The 18,736-nt window shown below is 47.5% G+C and overlaps 1 protein-coding gene across 3 annotated transcripts in view; it reads left to right on the plus strand.

Moving 5' to 3' along the window:
- HSPH1 (heat shock protein family H (Hsp110) member 1) overlaps nt 1-18,736 on the plus strand; it is a 571,713-nt gene that overhangs the window by 243,991 nt on the left and 308,986 nt on the right. For all 3 annotated transcript variants that reach the window (XR_011194596.1, XM_069202180.1, XM_069202181.1), the window contains exon 9: nt 6,382-6,488. Coding sequence is in view for 2 of the 3 variants with exons in the window: in XM_069202180.1 (XP_069058281.1) it covers nt 6,382-6,488 (107 nt within the window). In the remaining variant the exon portion in view is untranslated. The remainder of the gene's footprint in view (nt 1-6,381; nt 6,489-18,736) is intronic.

Below are 18,736 nucleotides of genomic sequence, written 5' to 3' on the forward strand. Positions count from 1 at the left end.
GTGTGAAGGGAGTCTCCCTGAGCTCTGCTCAGTTTTTCTTCTACTTCAGAACTTATGTCGGATTCTTCTAGGAAAGGCCTTTTCCGCCCTTGCAAGACCTGTGGAAAGAAAAGGCTCCATGTGGATGACCCACATAAAGACTGTTTGTATTGTCTCTACCCACAACACCAGGTTAAGGACTGCAAAATATGTCGCACCTTCTCCACAAAGACCCTCAGAGACCGTGAGGGTAAGCTCCTGACATGGTTACAGGCCAAATCCTTTACTTCAGGTGAGGAGAGTGGGTCAGAGAGGCCACACAAAGGTCCAGATCTGAGGACCTGGGCCACACAGAAAAATCCAGGAAGAGGCAGAAATCACATCATGGGAAGGGCTTACAGACTTCAGTCTCCTCTGAGCCTTCTCCTCTTCAAAAGGAGGAGTCCTACCGTCTATCTCCTTCCTCAGAGCCTTCCACTTCTAGAAAAATGACTCTAAAAATTAGGTACCAACAACTACCGTCTCCACTACATCGTCGACGAGACCGTCGTCAGCGTTGACTACCTTAACATCGACGGTAAGGGATCCTATCCCCTCTCTCAAAACTCCGTCGACGAGTATAGTAAAAACATTGTCGGTTGCAACACCGTCGACGACTGCCCCGTCGACTATAACGTCAGCGACGCCATTGTCATCTGCGCTTTCGCCATCAACGGAGACACCGTCAAAGAAGCCATCCTCGACGAAGACACGACCGTCGACAAAACCATCGTCGGCGAGACCACAGTCGACGGAAAAATCTGTACCATCCACGGCTGCATCAACTTTCACGCCATCGACAGCACTGGTGCCTAGTAGACAGATTGAGGCCACTCCTACCTCTTCCAGGTCTCCAGATCTCCGAGCCATGGTCAGGATCAGATCTCTTCCTGCACCGGACATTTATCCAACTAACACATCTCCAAACAAGGTGTCGGCTTTAGTACCCAGTCATCTTCTTGACTGGGAGGAATCTAACGAAGGTCCAGTCGGAGATGCACATAGTCCCTCGCAGCTCCATGTCAAGTACCAAGATGAGGATGAGTATGAACAATACCAACCATACTACTCTCATCAGGAACAATATTACGAAACACGAGAGCCTCAACACAGAGATACTGTACAAATGCCTTCCTCCTTAATTCAGGATTTACAATCCATGCTTCAGGATTATAGGAGAAGGTTCCCAGTGGCAGCGGAAGATCAACCACCAGCACCAGTCTCTCCGGTGACACCAGTTAATGCTCCTCCTCCTCCAGCTACTCCAAGATTGACATCCCACTCGGTGTTAGCTGCACCCCCCAGAGATGAAGGTTCCACTTCAGGGGAAGAGGAACAAGAAGGAGAAATTTCCACTCCACAACATCCTACAGAGGAATGGGATGATTACTTGGCCCCCACTCCTTCTCCACCACCTCCTCGCCCCTCTGATTCTCCGCCCGAGGACATAGGTGGTTTCCATAATCTTATGGACAGAGACGCGGTACGTTTTCACCTTCCAACATCTGTCTCCCAGTCGGAATGTTTCCTACACGATTTCAAGGAGCAATCATGGAAGTCGGTGCGGTCCATTCCGGTTATTGATTTCATATGGAGCGAGGGCACAAAGATTATGCGAAACCCGGCTACGGTTCCTCCATTTCCACAAAAACTGGATAAGAAATACAAGGCAACCCAAGATTCTCCGGCATGCCTTACTGGCCATCCAAAGCCTGACTCCGTGATCTCACAGTCTGCTCAAAGGCGCTCCAAAAACCCATCAACGCCTATCTCTACTCCTCCAGACAAGGAAGGTGGCAGACTGGACAATATAGGCAAGAGATTCTCCTCCATGTCTGCAATCACTGTCAGGGCAGCAAATTCTTTAGCCATTCTAGGCCGATATGACCGCCAAATGTGGTCCGACATGCAACCTTTCCTGGACCTCATCCCTGAAAATAAACAAGCAGAGGCACGAAAGATCCTACAGGAAGGTGAGCGTACGTCGGAAGAAATTATCGACTGCGCTCTTGACATAGCCTCTACTGGTTTCCGCCAACTAGCGGGTGCTGCAGTCTTACGACGGCAAGGTTGGCTCAAGGCCACATCTTTTAGACCAGAAGTGCAGTCCCGAATCCTAGACATGCCTTACGATGGCGAATCTCTATTTGGCAAGCATGTGGATGACGCACTTCAAGCCATCAAGACGGACACCGCCAAGTCCCTGGGTACCCTGCAGTACCGGAAACAGCCCTTTCGAGGGGGTAGAGGAAGAGGTTTCACCTCATTTCGAGGTTCCTTCCATAGACAATGCCAGCAATCCCAGTACAGGCCTTCATACCACCAGCAGTACAGGCAATCATCGACTGCCTCCTATACCAGACAAGGAGGTAAACGAAGGCAGGGTTCGCAATCCAGAGATCAACCCAGAAAACAATGATCTTCTACAGGCACCGGCTATGCTCCCCCAATGCCCACGACATCAGCAAATAGGAGCAAACATTTCCAACTTCATCCAAGAGTGGAAGAAAATAACATCAGACAGATGGGTGCTGGATATAGTGAAAAGAGGTCATACCCTGGAATTCACACAAAAGCCACCGCTTCACCCACCAACATCAGGCAGGTCTCTTCATCTTCGTCTGCTTCAAGCGGAAGTATTCAGCCTTCTGGCCAAAGGGGCTATAGAGGCAGTGCCTCTGCAACAACGGGGTCTTGGATTCTACTCCAGGTTTTTCCTCATAAGGAAGAAGTCAGGAGAGTGGCGTCCTATACTAGACCTCAGGAAACTCAACAGTTCCTTCGGAAACAATCCTTCCGGATGATCACACTGTCAGATATCTTGCACCTCCTGAATCCTGGAGATTTTATGACAACTCTAGATCTCCAGGACGCCTACTTCCACATTCCAATACACCAAAAGCATCGCAAATATCTCTGTTGTACAGTAGCCGGTGCCCATTATCAGTTCAGAGTCCTACCATTTGGCCTCAGATCAGCTCTGAGAATCTTCACGAAATGCCTTGCCCCGGTCGCAGCCTCCCTCAGAAGCAAGGGTTTCCAGGTGTTCCCATACCTGGACGACTGGCTCATAAAAGCTCTGTCATCTCTACTAGCTTCCAAAGCGACAAACGCCTGCCTAAAACTATTCAACGGTTTGGGTCTAACAGTGAACCTACAGAAGTCGGTCGTGCTTCCCGCATGCAGGAGAGTTTTCCTGGGAGCAGAATTGGACACTATCCAAAACAAGGCATATCTTACCCTAGCAAGGCAGCAGAAGCTGACCCAATTGGCTGTCACAATCTCCGCAAGAAAGTTAGTTTCAGTACGACTATTCAAATCGCTTCTGGGCATGATTTCCTCAGCCATAGTCCTAGTACGGCTAGCAAGACTCAAAATGAGGCCGCTGCAAGAAGAACTGCAACTTCAATGGACTCCGTCGCAAGGATCCTTCGACGACTTAATAACTATCAAACCAAAAATTCGGCAGACGTTAAAATGGTGGTCTCACATCAACCACCTCTCCCACGGTCTAACTTCTCTGGCACCAATAACAGATTTCGTCATCACCACGGACGCCTCCTTGGAAGGATGGGGAGGCCACTTACAGGACATGCGCATTCAAGGCAGATGGTCCAAGCTCCAAAAAGAGATGCACATAAACCTGTTAGAGCTGAAGGCGATTCATCTCCCGCTCAAAGCTTTTCTGCCATGCATCGCAGGATCATCAGTGTTAGTCAGAACAGACAACACAACAAGCATGTTCTACATCAACAAGCTGGGAGGAACAAGATCCCTCTCCCTCTCAAGAGAAGCTCAGTCTCTCTGGAACTGGCTCACACTGAACAACGTCCGCCTCAGGGCAGAGCACCTGGCTGGGGTCAACAATGCTCTAGCGGACTCTCTCAGCAGGACGGACGACAACTGTCACGAGTGGGAACTCAACCAGACCATACTCCAGGACATCTTCCAACTATGGGGTCGGCCGATCCTAGACTTGTTCGCCACCAATCTGAACGCCAAATGCCAGTTTTACGCCAGTCGATACCCACTCCCGGGGTCGTGGGGAAATGCTCTTTTGATAAGATGGTCCGGGATCTTTGCATACGCTTTTCCCCCCATTCCACTGATTCCCAGGCTCCTCAGGAAAATTAAGACCGAATGCTGCAGGATCATTCTCATAGCCCCCAAGTGGCCCAGGCAGTACTGGTACACGGAGCTCCTACTCCGGTCAGTAGCCAATCCAGTCCGCCTCCCTTGCAACCACAATCTTCTAACGAAGAATCAGGGTCTCATCTTACATCCGACCCAACTTCACTACACTTGCATGCTTGGCTCCTGACTACAGAGAGTTCCAAGATATGAACATTGATCAAGAATGTAGACTTATATTATTTATCTAAGGCACGACCAGAGAGCACGAACAAGACATACAAACTCAAATGGAAGAGATTCTGTGTTTGGTGCTCTCAGAATAATTTTCACCCATTTCAGATTTATCCTGAGCAAATTCTTTCTTACCTGCTCTCTCTCTCTCCAAAGCTGGTCTTTCCCATGCATCAGTCAAGATTCACCTAGCAGCTATAGCCTCTTACAGACGATCGGCTGACATGCCATCTATCGGCTCATCCAGAGTCATCAAACAGTTTATGAAAGGGCTGTTCCGCACCTTTCCTCCGGTAAGCTTAACTCCACCAGAGTGGCATCTTAATATTGTCCTCTCCCAACTCATGAAAGCTCCTTTTGAACCCATTCATAGGGCGGAGCTCAAGTACATCACCTGGAAAGTGTCAACCTTGCTCGCTCTCACCTCTACCAGGAGAGTCAGTGATATACAGGCGTTGACTACTAAAGAACCCTTTTTAGTTTTCTCTGAAGACTTCGTTATGCTCCAAACCAATCCCAAATATATTCCCAAGGTTCCATCTTCGTTCCACCTCAATGAACCCGTTATTTTACGAACCTTTTTTCCAAACCCTACTACGATAGCAGAGAAAACTCTCCACTCTTTGGACATCAAACAATGCCTAAAGTTTTATCTGCAAAGTACCAAACCCATCAGAAAATCAGACCAACTCCTAGTATCTTATTCTCTGGGACGACAGGGAACAGGAGTAACCAAGGCCACTATAGCCCGATGGATTTCTTCAACAATCCAATTTTGTCACACCAAGGTAGGAAAACCCTTGACTAAGCGCCCGAGAGCCCACTCCACAAGAGCAGTCTCAACATCGGCTGCTTTGTTTCAAGGTATTGCCCTTGATTAAATTTGGCTGCGACATGGAAAACTACGCACTCCTTTATGCAGCACTATTGTTTGGAGTCATCACAAAGAACAGACTCTCTAGTAGGACAAGCTGTGCTACGCCATCTCTTTCATTAATGTGAGACCTTTCCTTAGTTATAGACATATGGTTTGAAATGCAAATAACTATGTTTTCTATTATGCTTCCATGTGAATATGTAAGGTGTATGTATGTATTTTTAGATATGTATACATATATATATCGGTATTTACAGCATTAATTTTAGTATTTATGTACACATACTTTTAAAGTATCTGTATTCCTTCGTATTCCTTCGTAACTCACGTAACTCACGATCAGAAATGTATGAGTTTACTATGATTATTATTATTATTTATATTGGAGATAGAGGGTCTTCATGCTCGCACCCTCCACGCTGGATACAATGTTTATCAACCATACTGCTGTCTATTCAGATTCAAGCATGTGAATTTATGAAAGATCCAATACTGGATAAGAAAACAAGTTACTTACCTGTAACTACAGTTATCCAGTATTGGTATCTTTCATAAATTCACATGCGACCCACCCTCCTCCCCTTTGATGCTCGCATTTCCTCTCAGGTTCTAATTTTTCACTCTTGTGCTGGAAAATCTGAGGAAGGGAGCTTCTCTGGAGAAGGTTCTAGAGGGTGTTGGTGCCTGATTGGACAGCAGGCAGGTTTGGGTCCTTTCACAAAAGGACATGGATAGGCTATGTGAGCAATTGCTGGCTCCATTATAGCCTATGGCAAAACATTTTTATTTATTATTTATTGCTATTTTATGTACCGTGGGACTCCCACTTCGACGACAGGGATGATTCAAGCATGTGAATTTATGAAAGATACCAATACTGGATAACTGTAGTTACAGGTAAGTAACTTGTTTTCTTATCCATTTCAACCTGCTGTTGTAGTTATTTACAATCAGGTTTTAAGGGATGAGGAGCTATAATTAGCCAAATCACCATAAGAATAACTTGTTTTAACGTATTTTTTGTTGGAACCTTCCTCTGCTGTTAAATATGAAATTGTTGTATTACTGTTGTCAGGAAATTGTTCTTTGTAGTTAGATTTCAGTGATCATCTTTTTTCCAGTGTGCCATTCTTTCTCCAGCCTTTAAAGTGAGAGAGTTTTCAGTCACTGATGTGGTTCCATTCTCTATATCTTTGAAGTGGACAACCGAAGCAGATGAAGCTGAAGGGTAAGTGACTGAAATGTTCAGAAATTATTTTGAGATGTTTTTGCTTTCTATTTTGAGGGCCAGTTTTACTAATCGCCTACATTTGTTCAGTTAACAAAGGTGTACAAGTTTGCTAAATGATCATGTTCATTGTAAACTCATCTTATTGCAATAATGTGTTACATTAAAGTACCTAAGCTTAAATCTATTGCTTTCCAAATGCTACCTGTTACGTGATACATGCATGTGAATTCTTGTTTGACTGGACACGTAGTTTCTTTTTTTTATTTTATAGTTCTGTTATTGAGTTTTCAGAACGAATACAGAAGTAAACTTACTCAACAGTGCCTCTACCATGAGACTAAGCGTGTCACAGCAGTCACATATCAGTATCCACTGATAGAAAACCGAACAGCACAAGTACAATTACAGGTTCATCATACATAGAATCTGCACCTCAAAAGCAGGAGAAGAATAAAGAGGGTAGTTTCACCAGTATTGGGGTATCTTTCATAGATTCACATGCTTGAATCATTCCCCGTTGTCGAAGTGGGAGTCCCATGGGACATAGCAGTCAATGGAAAAAATATATTCACTTTCATAGCTTATTAGCTTCATTAGAAAAGACCCAAAGTCCAGCCAATCAGGTGAGACCACCCTTTAGAACACTCAGCCCAGAGGCTCAGTCTCTCAGATTTTCTACCACACGTCGTGTACAGGAAATTTTCCAGATATTGTGTTTCTACATCATCAGCTGTACTTTCTTTAACGTGTCTACAGCAAAGAAAGGTTTATTTGGACCTTGCAGCACCTGTGGTAACTAAGGCTTCACTGTGAGGACCCTCACAAGGACTGCATCTACTGTTTTCACCCAGAGCATAAGGTGAAGGACTGTAAGATTTTTAGAACCTTTCCCAGCAAGACCCTGAGAGACAGAGAAGCCAGGCTCCTTCTTTGGCTTCAGAAACGTCAGTCCAGGGAATCTCTCTCTGATGAGGAGGACAGTGACACCTCAGTGGCCTCAAGAAAAAGAAGAGATCTGTGGAGAGTTTTTCTCCTAAAGGAAGTAAGGCAGCCAAAAAACTGCACTCTCTCAGGGGAAAAAACTGATGAACTTCCCTCAGCATCAAGGGAACATAGTGGCAAAGTTCGCTCTGAGCCGTCCACTCCAGCTGACACTTTGAAAAAAATTAAGAGGCCATCTAGCTTTTTGCCACCGTCGACATAAAAAAAAATCTCAATATCGTTGACGATGCCGTCGACAAGCACGTCGTTAACGGCAGGTTTTGCATCGTCTACGACCACGGCGACATTCACAGCTCCATCGTTGACCAGGATCATAACTTTGTCACCGTTGTCATCAACAACAATAATTTCGGTGAGTTTGAAGAATGGCTCTTCATCCACCCAAGCAATAAAGTTTACAAAGAAATCAACTTAGTCAACGGGGAAGAAATTAAAATCTGTCTTGTCGACGGTTTCATTGACATCCGCTCCGACGACAAGAAAACCTGCTTCGCCATCGCCCTTCACACCGTTGACGACCACACCATCGACAATTGCACTGTCGACGAACAATACGTCGACAGCACAGTTTTCTTCATGCACGGCTGTGGATTCCAGAGGATCTTCCTTTTTGCCCTTGAGAATTTTAGCAATACGACGTAAGTCCAGTCAACAGACACTATTGCCTTCCCATACCTCGCCTAGTAAGGTATCGCCTGCACCTCCACAACATCTTTTTGATGACCACAATGAGGATGATGGAGAAAACTACTCTGCCGATGGTCTGTTTCCAGTAGCCCGTAGTCCTTCAGACCTGAGAATAAAATGCCAAGAGGCAGACAAAGTAAAAGGAGAGAGTGAACAGGTATATGTGCAACACTCATTGCGAGAGCAGCAGCACCCAGGTGGTCAGGAGCTACAGCAAGAGCCAACAGTCCAGATGCCAATATCATGAATTTCCGATCTATAACATATGATGCAGGATTATTATTCTAGATCGGGATCAACCACTCCTTTGCAGCATCCGCCAATGCCTTTGAGTCAGACTCTCAAGGACCTATACCAATTCCATCGTCAGGTCAAGATAACGTTCCACCCTCTTCGGAAGACGAACAAGAAGAGGGCGAGATACAGGACATGGACTCGCCCCTCAATGAATGGGATGATTACCAAACACAAACACCATCCCCTTCGGTGCCACCACCGGTCGATTCACCACCACAAGACATTGGTGGTTTCCATAGTGTGATGGAAAGAGCAGCAAAGAGGTTCCAGCTGCCCATCATGTCTAAACAGTCTGATTGCTTCCTCTAGTACTTCAAGGAGGACATCAGGAAATCGGTTTGAGCTCTACCGATTGTGGATTTTTTCTGGGAGGAGGGCCTCAAAGTCATGCAGACCCCATCTTCTGTTACAGCGGTGCTTCCTAGGCTGGACAAAAAATACAAAGCACCAGAGAATTCACTAGCCTGTTTAATTGGTCACCCTAAGCCGGACTCTGTGATATCTCAGGCAGCCCAGCGTAGATCCAGGAATCCGTCCTCCTCGCTTACTGTGCCCCCGGATTGAGAAGGAAGGCGCTTGATTCGATTGGAAAAATGTTTTCAACAATGGCAGCCACCACAGTCGGAGCAGCTAACTCCTTGGCGATCTTAGGAAGATACGACCGTCAAATGTGGTCGGACATCTCCCAAATCATCGACCTTCCTGAGGATGCTAGAGCCAAAGCTCGTAAAATATTGCAGGAGGGTGAGAAGATTTCGGCCGAGATTATAGACTGTGCTATAGATGTGTCATCTACAGGTTTTCGCCAGTTAGCCGGAGCTGCATTATTAAGGCGTCAGGGGTGGATAAAGGCTACATCCTTCCACCCAGAGTTTCAAATGAAGGTCATAGACAGGCCTTACGACGGAGAACTGTTATTTGGCAAGCACGTATGACTCTCTGCAATCAATAAAGGCAGACACGGACACAGCTAGATCACTGGGTACGCTGCAACTTAAAAGGCAGCCCTTTTGAGGGGCAAGAGGAAGTGGACTTTACTCTTACAGAGGCAGCCTGCACCAGTATCAGTAGTACCAAACCCTACCAAGGTCAATTTCTTCCAACCACCAGTCTGCAGCAGTAGCACCCTTATCGGCAACCACCATCTGCAGCCTTCACACAGCACAAGAGGAAAGTCCTCTTATAGAGGCAAGGACACGGCCAGAAAACACTGACCTCCATCAGTTGCCGCAACCAACCCCTATCCCAACACTTTGATAGGGGGCAGAATTTCCAGATTCTCCCACCAATGGTCCCAGATCACATCAGACTGATGGGTCCTTGATATTACCAACAAAGAGCATGCCCTGGCATTTCAACAATCACCTCCAGAAGTACCACCACGAGGACCTCCACCTGCCATCTAAAAGAGCTCCTGGTACAGGTTGTCAATATGATAGACAAGGGAGCTATAGAGATCGTACCGAAGTCTCAGAGGGGAACAGGCTTCTACTGTCGCTTCCCACTCATACGGAAAAAGACAGAAGACTGGCAACCTATCTTAGACCTTCGATGTTTAAACAAGATCCTGAAAAAGTCATTTCGGATGATCACTCTCCAAGATGTGTTATGATTAGTCAACCAAGGAGGTTTTTATGACTGCCTTGGATCTCTAGGACGCCTACTTCCACATCCCTATACATCCCAGTCACAGGAAATTCTTATGCTTCAAGGTTGCAAGCACTCACTATCAGTTCAGAGTGTTACTTTTGGCCTCAGATCAGCCCGTCCGTCTTCATAAAAATCTCTCATGGTCTGAGGGATGTTGACCCCAGCATCTCAAGAATAGTGACACCTAAGGGCTTATTCGAGCGGGAGGCCTGTCCCCCTACATCTAACAGAGTCCTAACCTGTAATGGCAGTTTACTCCTCCTCCGTCTAGGGACAAGGGGCAACACCAGTAGTTTACGAGGTGGACCAATCGGGTCAAGAGCCCCGATACTGGATAGTTATTTCCCTCCTTGAACCACATCACCACGTGCTGTAGATTAGCAGCTCAGTAATAAACACAAAAATTTGGTGCCTGCAATCCTCCCCTCTCCCATGGTATCTTAGGACCTCCAAGCTTATAAGCACTCTTACGTGTCCCTGGTAAAGTAATAGTGGTAGTTTGTCCAACCTACGGAAACATGCTTCCGGCACGGTCATTGGCATACGCTGTAATATATTTAAGGTTCTCAGTAGCATGATCATTTTATATATGGCTATATGCCCATCAAGAATATTGAGAACCGCAGCCACTTGTGCACACTCCACCGCAGATTATTGAGCAAGGCGCCCACATTAGAGTTGTAGGTCTCAAACATCTGAACTCAAAAGGACCTCCAAGTATTTGACTGGTATCGGTTGGACCCATCTGTTAGGTAGGTCCCCACCTAAATCCTGGTCTGTCCACATTGGGTACAGTATTGATTTGTCCGTGCTCAGCCTAAACCCAGAGTGTACTCCCACTTCTGTGATCGTGGCTCCTCAGTCTCAAATGCTTAATTGTTCATGGCCAATAGCGGTGTGCACAGAAACTTCATATTCTTAGTAAAATTCGACTGTCAACCCTTCATTACCAGGTGCCTTCCCAGTATTCATCTGCTTTATGGCCCATCTAATGTCAGTTTTGTCAGTCGGTGTATTCAGGGCTGGTCTCATGTACCCATCAGCTGTGGGTAATTGCACTTCATCTAGAATTGCAGTAATATCTCCCTGACCTTATTGTGCATAGAGTGCCTAGTAGAAGTCTTCAAAATAGCGGAGAATATCCTCCTGAGCTGGGAGAATCGTCCCATTCACATCCCTAATGGACACAGCCATATTCTCTCTGTTTACTAGCTATGCAAGCAGTCTTCCCAGTGTGTCTCCTTGTTTGTGTTGGAACTCTATCTGTTTTATAATCATATTTCTCCAGGGTGTCCTGGCTAAGAGAATAAGTGACATACAGGCCTTCACTATACAAGAGCCTTTTCTTCAATTCACCACTACTAGCGTAATTCTTAGGATGATTCCTAAATATATTCCGAAACTGCCTTCAAGTTTCCATTTGAATGAGCCGGTCATCTTGAAAACTTTTTTTCCTATTCTGCAGACAGTGGCAGAAAAAGCGTTGCATTCATTGGATATTAAAAGGTGTTTGAAGATTTACCTTCAGAAAACATGAGGCATACACAAATCAGACCAGTTATTTGTGGCCTTTGGTGACGTGAGGAAGGGCCTTCCAGTATCCAAACAGACTGTGGCCAGGTGGATTGGCCTAGCGATCCAGTTCTTTCATACTCAGGCAGATAAATTGGTCCGCACCAGGGTGGGAGCTCATTCTGCAAGAGCGGTAGCCACGTCAGCAGCGCTCTTTGCAGGAGTACCCCTGCAGCATATTTGTAGGGCAGCCACAGGGTCCAGCCAACATACTTTCACGAAGCACTACTGTCTCGAAGACAGGAATAACATGGACACAGCGGTGGGGCATTACTGAGGCATTTATTTCGTTAAGGTGAGCCTCTCTGGTCATCCCACCTCCACAATCGAGGTATGTGAACTACGTTTCCTTAATCTGGTTAAGCTTAACCTTCCTACTTTTAATGATTATTGTAGTTATTGGTATCGTAGCTAGCTTGATTCTTGTCGTGATGCTAAGGTTTATGGTTATTGTGCCTGATTGTTACCTTCAGGTGAGCATTGTTATCTTGCTGTTGAATAATAACTAGGAGTTGAGTTACTCTTATTGTTGTTGTTGTTGTTGTTGTTATTATTATTATTATTAGTGTTCTGGTTAAGAGAATACAGCTAGTACCTAGTTAGCCAATATTACTGCTAGCTACTCTAATTCAAGCATGTGAATCTATGAAAGATCCAATACTGGAGAAGAAAATTAGTTACTTACCTGTAACTGTAGTTCTCCAGTATTGGTATCTTTCATAGATTCACATGCGACCCACCATCCTCCCCTCAGAGGCTCCCCTTATGGATGAACTTTTGGCTTCACACTTGTACTAGAAAATCTGAGGGAAAGAGCCTCTGTTGGGTCTTTTTTTATAAAAGAACATGGATATGCTATAAAAGAACCTATTTGGGCCATTAGGGCCTAGTGTGTAATGCTTACTGCTATCTGTATTTGAGGTTACTGTGAGGCTCCAACCTCAACGACGGGGATGATTCAAGCTTGTGAATCTATGAAAGAAACCAGTACTGGAGAACTACAGTTGCAGGTAAGTAACTAATTTTCTTTCTCCTTTCACGCCGCCACAATTCCAACAGGTTTAACATATCCATACCTTCCAGCAGCACCTTAGAGCACCTCCATAGAGGACGGGCTACAAGCCTGGAGCTATGCAGATCTGTATTCAAAACAAATTTATAGTCTCATCCAAATTATGTCATAGTGTGCATATGGAAGTACCAGAAGTTAGACATATCTGTTTTGGGTGAATGTGTTAAGCAATACAGTAGGTGTGCCTCCAACCTCCCCCACTACTCCATTGTATTTTTCATCTGCTCCTTTGAGCTCAGTCTCTACTCGCAAAGGGACATTGGTATCCATCTACAACAGTACCCCATGCGCCAAACAGGTATAAACTGGCAGACCTCATCCAGCCTCCTCAATTTGCCCTTATCTTCTCTTGTTCCTGTGGTAGCAGGTGTGTCTCCTGCAGCATTTACTATTTTTGCTTGCTGCTGGGGGGGCATGGTACCAAATCCTTTGTCGCTTAATGGGGTTCTGTATCCCCTTGACATTCCAAGATAGCACCTCCCCCCACCATTAACATGTATTGAATGTCTCACTGTGCTCATGTGCTGTCTTTGGTGACAGTTGGCTGTATTGCTGATAGTGCATGCTTCTTCTTACAAATGCAATAACTGTAACATCCCCTCAACCCCCACCCATGTGGCCCACCCCAGCTTGGCCTCCACAGTTAATCACATGATGTCGTCCCTCCCTGTTCCCAGACAGACAAACTTTCCTGTTACAGTGTGCTACACCGCATGTTCCCTGGCGTGGGGTACCCTAGATCAGTACTATTGTGCATCTCACACACACCAATAACTGTAGTGGACGGAACTATCGTCCCGCCTCGTCCAACTTTCGTAATATGCTCATACACTGGAGTGTATGCCCCCCACACCCTTGGGCATATCAAGAATATCATCAACATTTCATTCTCTCCAATTGCTAGCCTTTATCTGCACATGTGCAAGCTCCTTTCCTGGACACATTCATTGTTTCTCAATAAACTGCATGGCCTCCTCAGCGTTCTCAAAGAAGTGTAGTTTACCCTGTAAGTCAATTCAAAGATGTGCTGGAGGTAGCAGTGCATATGCCAGTCCATGGTCTTGTGAGTGCTCTCTTTTTCTCCATAAAGTATCTAAGTTTCTTTTGTATCGCCACTCCATAGTCTGGGTAGAAAGAAATTGTATTCCCATTCAATTCGACTTTATCCTTCTGGCATGCTGCTGCTAGTATGCCCATTTTGTCTTTGTACCTTGACATTTAAGCAATCGCCATGCGTGGTGGTGCACCCGGTTTGGGCTTGCTGCCTGGGGTTCTCTGAGCTCAGTCCACGTGCAACCATCCCTTATTTCCCCCCCACCAAACACACACACACACACACACACACACACACACACACACACACACACACACACACACACACACACACACACACACACACACACACACACACACACACACACACACACACACACACACACACACACACACACACACACACACACACACACACACACACACACACACACACACACACACACACACACACACACACACACACACATTCGGTCTCCTCCTGCAGTCACAATAAGCGTATATTATTACATTGGGACCTGTTCTCAAAGTCCGCTAGCTTCACTTCCTAGCTTTCACTTCAGGTCTGCGAGTTGACTAGCATGGGCCCCAGGTCTCCTCTGCCCCATCAGCTCCGTTGCCTAGGTCCTTCAATCGCTTTCATGTTACCCTTGTATTTGTGCAATAGCACCATCGTGATGGCCACGCCATCGATTTTTCTCGGTGAAGGACATGTTACCCTCCAGGATTACATTTTTTTAATATCCAGATTGGAGGGTGGAGGATCCTCCCATCATTGGCTCCTCACCTGTAGTCTCCACCTGGGCCATTCTTTTTTTTTTTTTTTGATAAAGAATTTTTATTGATTTTTGCAAAAGAAAAAATAACCATGATACAAAGGTCATAACACGATGCCAACGGGCATCCAACATTGGTCGAACCTGTGATCCCAGATAGCACTAATATTAAAGATAACAAATAACATAGTATTCAGGAGCCTAGTGCGGCTTCCCATTTCCCCCATATCCTATTATATTTATTCGGACATCCTCTAGCCTCATATACAAGTTTTTCACTCTGCGCACACCAATCCACTCCCTGTCTCCATTTAGCCAACGATGGGGCATTCTTGGCCTTCCAGTTTGCCACTATGTCCCTCTTAGCCACTAAGCACGCCACCCCAAGGAAAATTCGATCTGGTCTCCTTAGCTCGATGTCACCCATGATCCCGAGGAGGAGGGGTAGAGGCTCTCTCTCTATATTCTCCTGCAACACCTCAGAAATCTCCCCCAGGACCGCTCCCCAATAGGCTACCATGGCCGGGCAGGTCCACACCATGTGGAAGAAGTCAGCTGTAAGGTTTCTGCAGCGAGGGCACTCCGCGTTGGGGCGGAGGCCCGCTCTGTGTAGTTTGTCGGGTGTGAGGTATGCTGTGTGCAAAAAGTAAGTTTGTATCAATCTGAAACGGGTGGCGATCGCCAGGGCCCGCGGGGCCATTAGCGCCTCACCCCATTCCATCTCTTCCATGGGGCCCACCCACCCCTCCCATCTCTGGCGAAGTACCCCCAGGGAGCCCGAGGTGCCGGAGACCAGGGTGCGGTATATCTGGGAAACACCTCCCCTACCTAGGCTCCCCATCAATGCCTTGGCCTCCATGAGGCTGCATTCAGGTATGTTTTCCCCCTCTCGGATGTGTACTGATAAGGCATGTCGGAGCTGGAGGTATCTGTGGAACTGTGTCTTGTTTAATGAAAAGTTTTTCTGGAGATCTTCAAAGGACCGTATGTGTGACCCGTTCCAGACATCGCCTAGTGTGGAGATGCCTATGTTGTCCCAGTTCCGAAACCCCTCCAAGCCCGCCACCTCCACCAATTGCCTCCCATGCCACAGTGGGGTCTGCTGGGTAAGTCGTCCCCACCACCCCGTTGACTTTTGAGCCGTCCGCCATCCCTGTAGAACCACCCTGGTCACATCTGGGACGTCTCGAGAGATCGGACCTCCATAGAGGGTGTCCACAATCCGTGGGTAACCCATCGTTTGGAGCTCCAGTCGGTACGCCGGGTCTGTCCACCCACCCCCCATCCAGTCATTAATCACAAGTACTTGTGTCGCGAGGTGGTAGGAGTGGATATTGGACATGCCCAAACCTCCATCATATACATCCCTCTGGCAGGTTTTGAGCGCTAATCGTGGGCGGGCTCCGCTCCATATAAATTGACGCACCAATGAGTCCATTTCCCCAAACCATTTCCTAGGGATGGGATGGGGAAAATTTTGCAGGAGGTAGAGGAGCTTAGGAAGGATCATCATCTTATAGAGCGCGATTCTACCGAGCAGGTTAAGGGGGAGTGTCCTCCAGTGTAGGAGATCACTTCTGATTTTTCTGGTTAACGGTGTAAAGTTAAGTTCCCATGTCAACTCAGGGAGAAGTGAAATATACATTCCCAGATATTTGAAGCTATTTCTTCGTACTGGAATGTTTCGCTGCCAGTCCACACAATCCCCGGAGCGGTGTAGGGGGACCAGTAGGGACTTGGCGGGGTTCAGGATCAGCCCCGAGGCTTCCGCGAAGAGGCCCAGGATCTCTAGCACCCGGGGGCCAGTTTTAGCCGGGTTGGATAGGTGTAGGAGGACATCGTCTGCGTATAGCGCCACACGGTCTTCTGCACAGGCAGGCCAGGACCAGCCCTCGATCAGGGGGTCTCCTCGCAGCAGTATCGCAAGAGGCTCTATCATTAATGCGAAGAGCAACGGGGATAGCGGGCAACCCTGCCGGGTTCCGCGGCCAATAGGGAATGGGTCAGAGACCACTCCATTCACCCGGACTCGAGCTGTCGGTTTGGAGTACAGGAGTCTCACCAGGCCTCGGAATCTGGGACCGAGTCCATTTTTCTGCAAGACCAGTTCAAGGTAAGACCAATCCACTGTGTCAAAGGCTTTTTCAAAGTCCAGCAAGAGTAATGCCAAGTGTGCGTGCGACAGAGTATTGCGATGTGCCAGAGCCAGATGCAACCGCCTAATGCAGTGCCTGGTGCTACGAGTGGGCATAAAGCCACACTGGTCAGGGTGCACTAGTGTAGGTATTATCTCTTTCAGTCTAGAGGCCAGGGTCGAGGAAAGCACTTTGATCTCAATGTTTAGAAGTGAGATGGGTCGGTATGCCGAACAATGTCCCGATGGGGGCTGAGTTTTGGGAATCACTACTATTGTCGCCTGGTCAATCTCGGTGGGAAATCGGCCTAGTTTCTCGGCTTCCCCATACATGTTGAGTAAGTGGGGACCCAGTATATCACTGCATTTGCTATATAGCTCTGCCGGGAATCCGTCAGGGCCGGGGGTCTTGCCCGATGCCAGGCTGGAGATTGCACTGGTGATCTCTGCAAGGCTAATAGTTTCATCTAGCCTGTCTCTTGCCTCCAGGGAGATCCTGGGGAGAGTGATCTCATTCAGGAGGGGAGTCTCTTTCTCAATAGCGGGGCGGGGGTGCATTGCATAGAGGTGGGCATAGTAGGACGCGAAACTTTGTGCGATTTCAGCTGGTGTCCTAGAGAGGGCGCCCGAGGGCTCCAAAATCTCAGGTATGACCCTGCTGGCCAGAGGACGCGCGGCCAGCTAATGTAGGAGCTTCCCATTTTTGTCCCCCCAGCCATATATACGGGCCACCGAAGCTCTCCAAATGCACCTGGCTGAATCTAGCATTATGTGTTTAATTTCTTCTCTAACCATAGTCAGCTGTCTCAGGGCAGCGGCAGACGAAGAAGTCATTTGTTGGCGTTCCAGTCTCAGAGCCCTGGCCTCCAGGTCAGAGATCTGGGAGTTCCTGTCCCGCTCGCGGGTACGGAGAAGGTACTTGGCATGCCCTCTGAGGGTAGCCTTACAGGCGGCCCATAATGATCCTGGGGAGCGGACCGACCCCAGATTCAGATCGAAGTATTGAGTTAGTTGATTTCTGATCTCTTGGGTGTAGTCTTTGTCTTGTAAATACCATGCGTTTAGGCGCCATACTGGGCGTTTGGAGGGATCCGCTCCACCCAGTCGGACCTGCACTGGTGCGTGGTCCGAGACTCCCCGGGGGAGTATCTCTGCCCCTGTGACACTCGAGAGGTCCAGAGCAGACATGAATACCAGATCAATTCTGGATTGCGTCCGGTGGGCGGCCGACGTGTGGGTGTACCGGCGATCCCTAGGGTGCCAAGTTCTCCAAACCTCGCAGAGGCCAAGGCTCTCGGTCCAACCAGTAAGAGCCGAAGCCCTGGCTAATCTACTGGCCGTAATCCCGCCGGATACATCCAAATCCGGATCGAGAACCGCGTTGAAGTCCCCCCCCAGCAGGGTGGTCCCCTGGGGCAATCCCACAACCACTCGGCGAAGCGAGTGCAAGAAGGCATCAAGTCTCGTCGGGGGGGCATACGCAGATATAAAATTTATCGGAGTTCCATGAAGAGTCCCCGTAGCCACTACAAATCTGCCCTGTGGGTCGGCCTGTGTTGCTGTGATCACCACAGGCAGAGAGCGGTGAAGTAAAATGGCTACCCCTCTAGAGCCCCTGGAGAAGCCTGCGTGGTATACTCTGTCATACCCTCCCCGTATGAGCATGGGGCACCTAGTCCCAAGGAGGTGGGTTTCCTGCAGAAGGACCACTAAGGGGGAGTATCTGCGGAGAGTGTTAAATACTGCTGACCTCTTAATCTTATCCAACAGACCATTTACGTTCCAAGAAAGAACCTGAGTTAATGAGTGCCAGGCGTGAATTGTATAGGTGGTGCATAGGGCTGAGTGTCAGGCTGTGGACCCAGGGACGACCATTTCAAACAAAACAGTAAAATAATAAGGAAGCTAAGCAACTTCTTCCTATCTAGGCTAACTTCAAAAACCCCTCCCCCCCAACCACCCTCCTCCCCATACTCCCACCCCGGAAGCATCTGTCGCCCAA

Source organism: Pleurodeles waltl, chromosome 8 (genome assembly GCF_031143425.1).
Source record: "Pleurodeles waltl isolate 20211129_DDA chromosome 8, aPleWal1.hap1.20221129, whole genome shotgun sequence".
NCBI lineage: Eukaryota > Metazoa > Chordata > Amphibia > Caudata > Salamandridae > Pleurodeles > Pleurodeles waltl.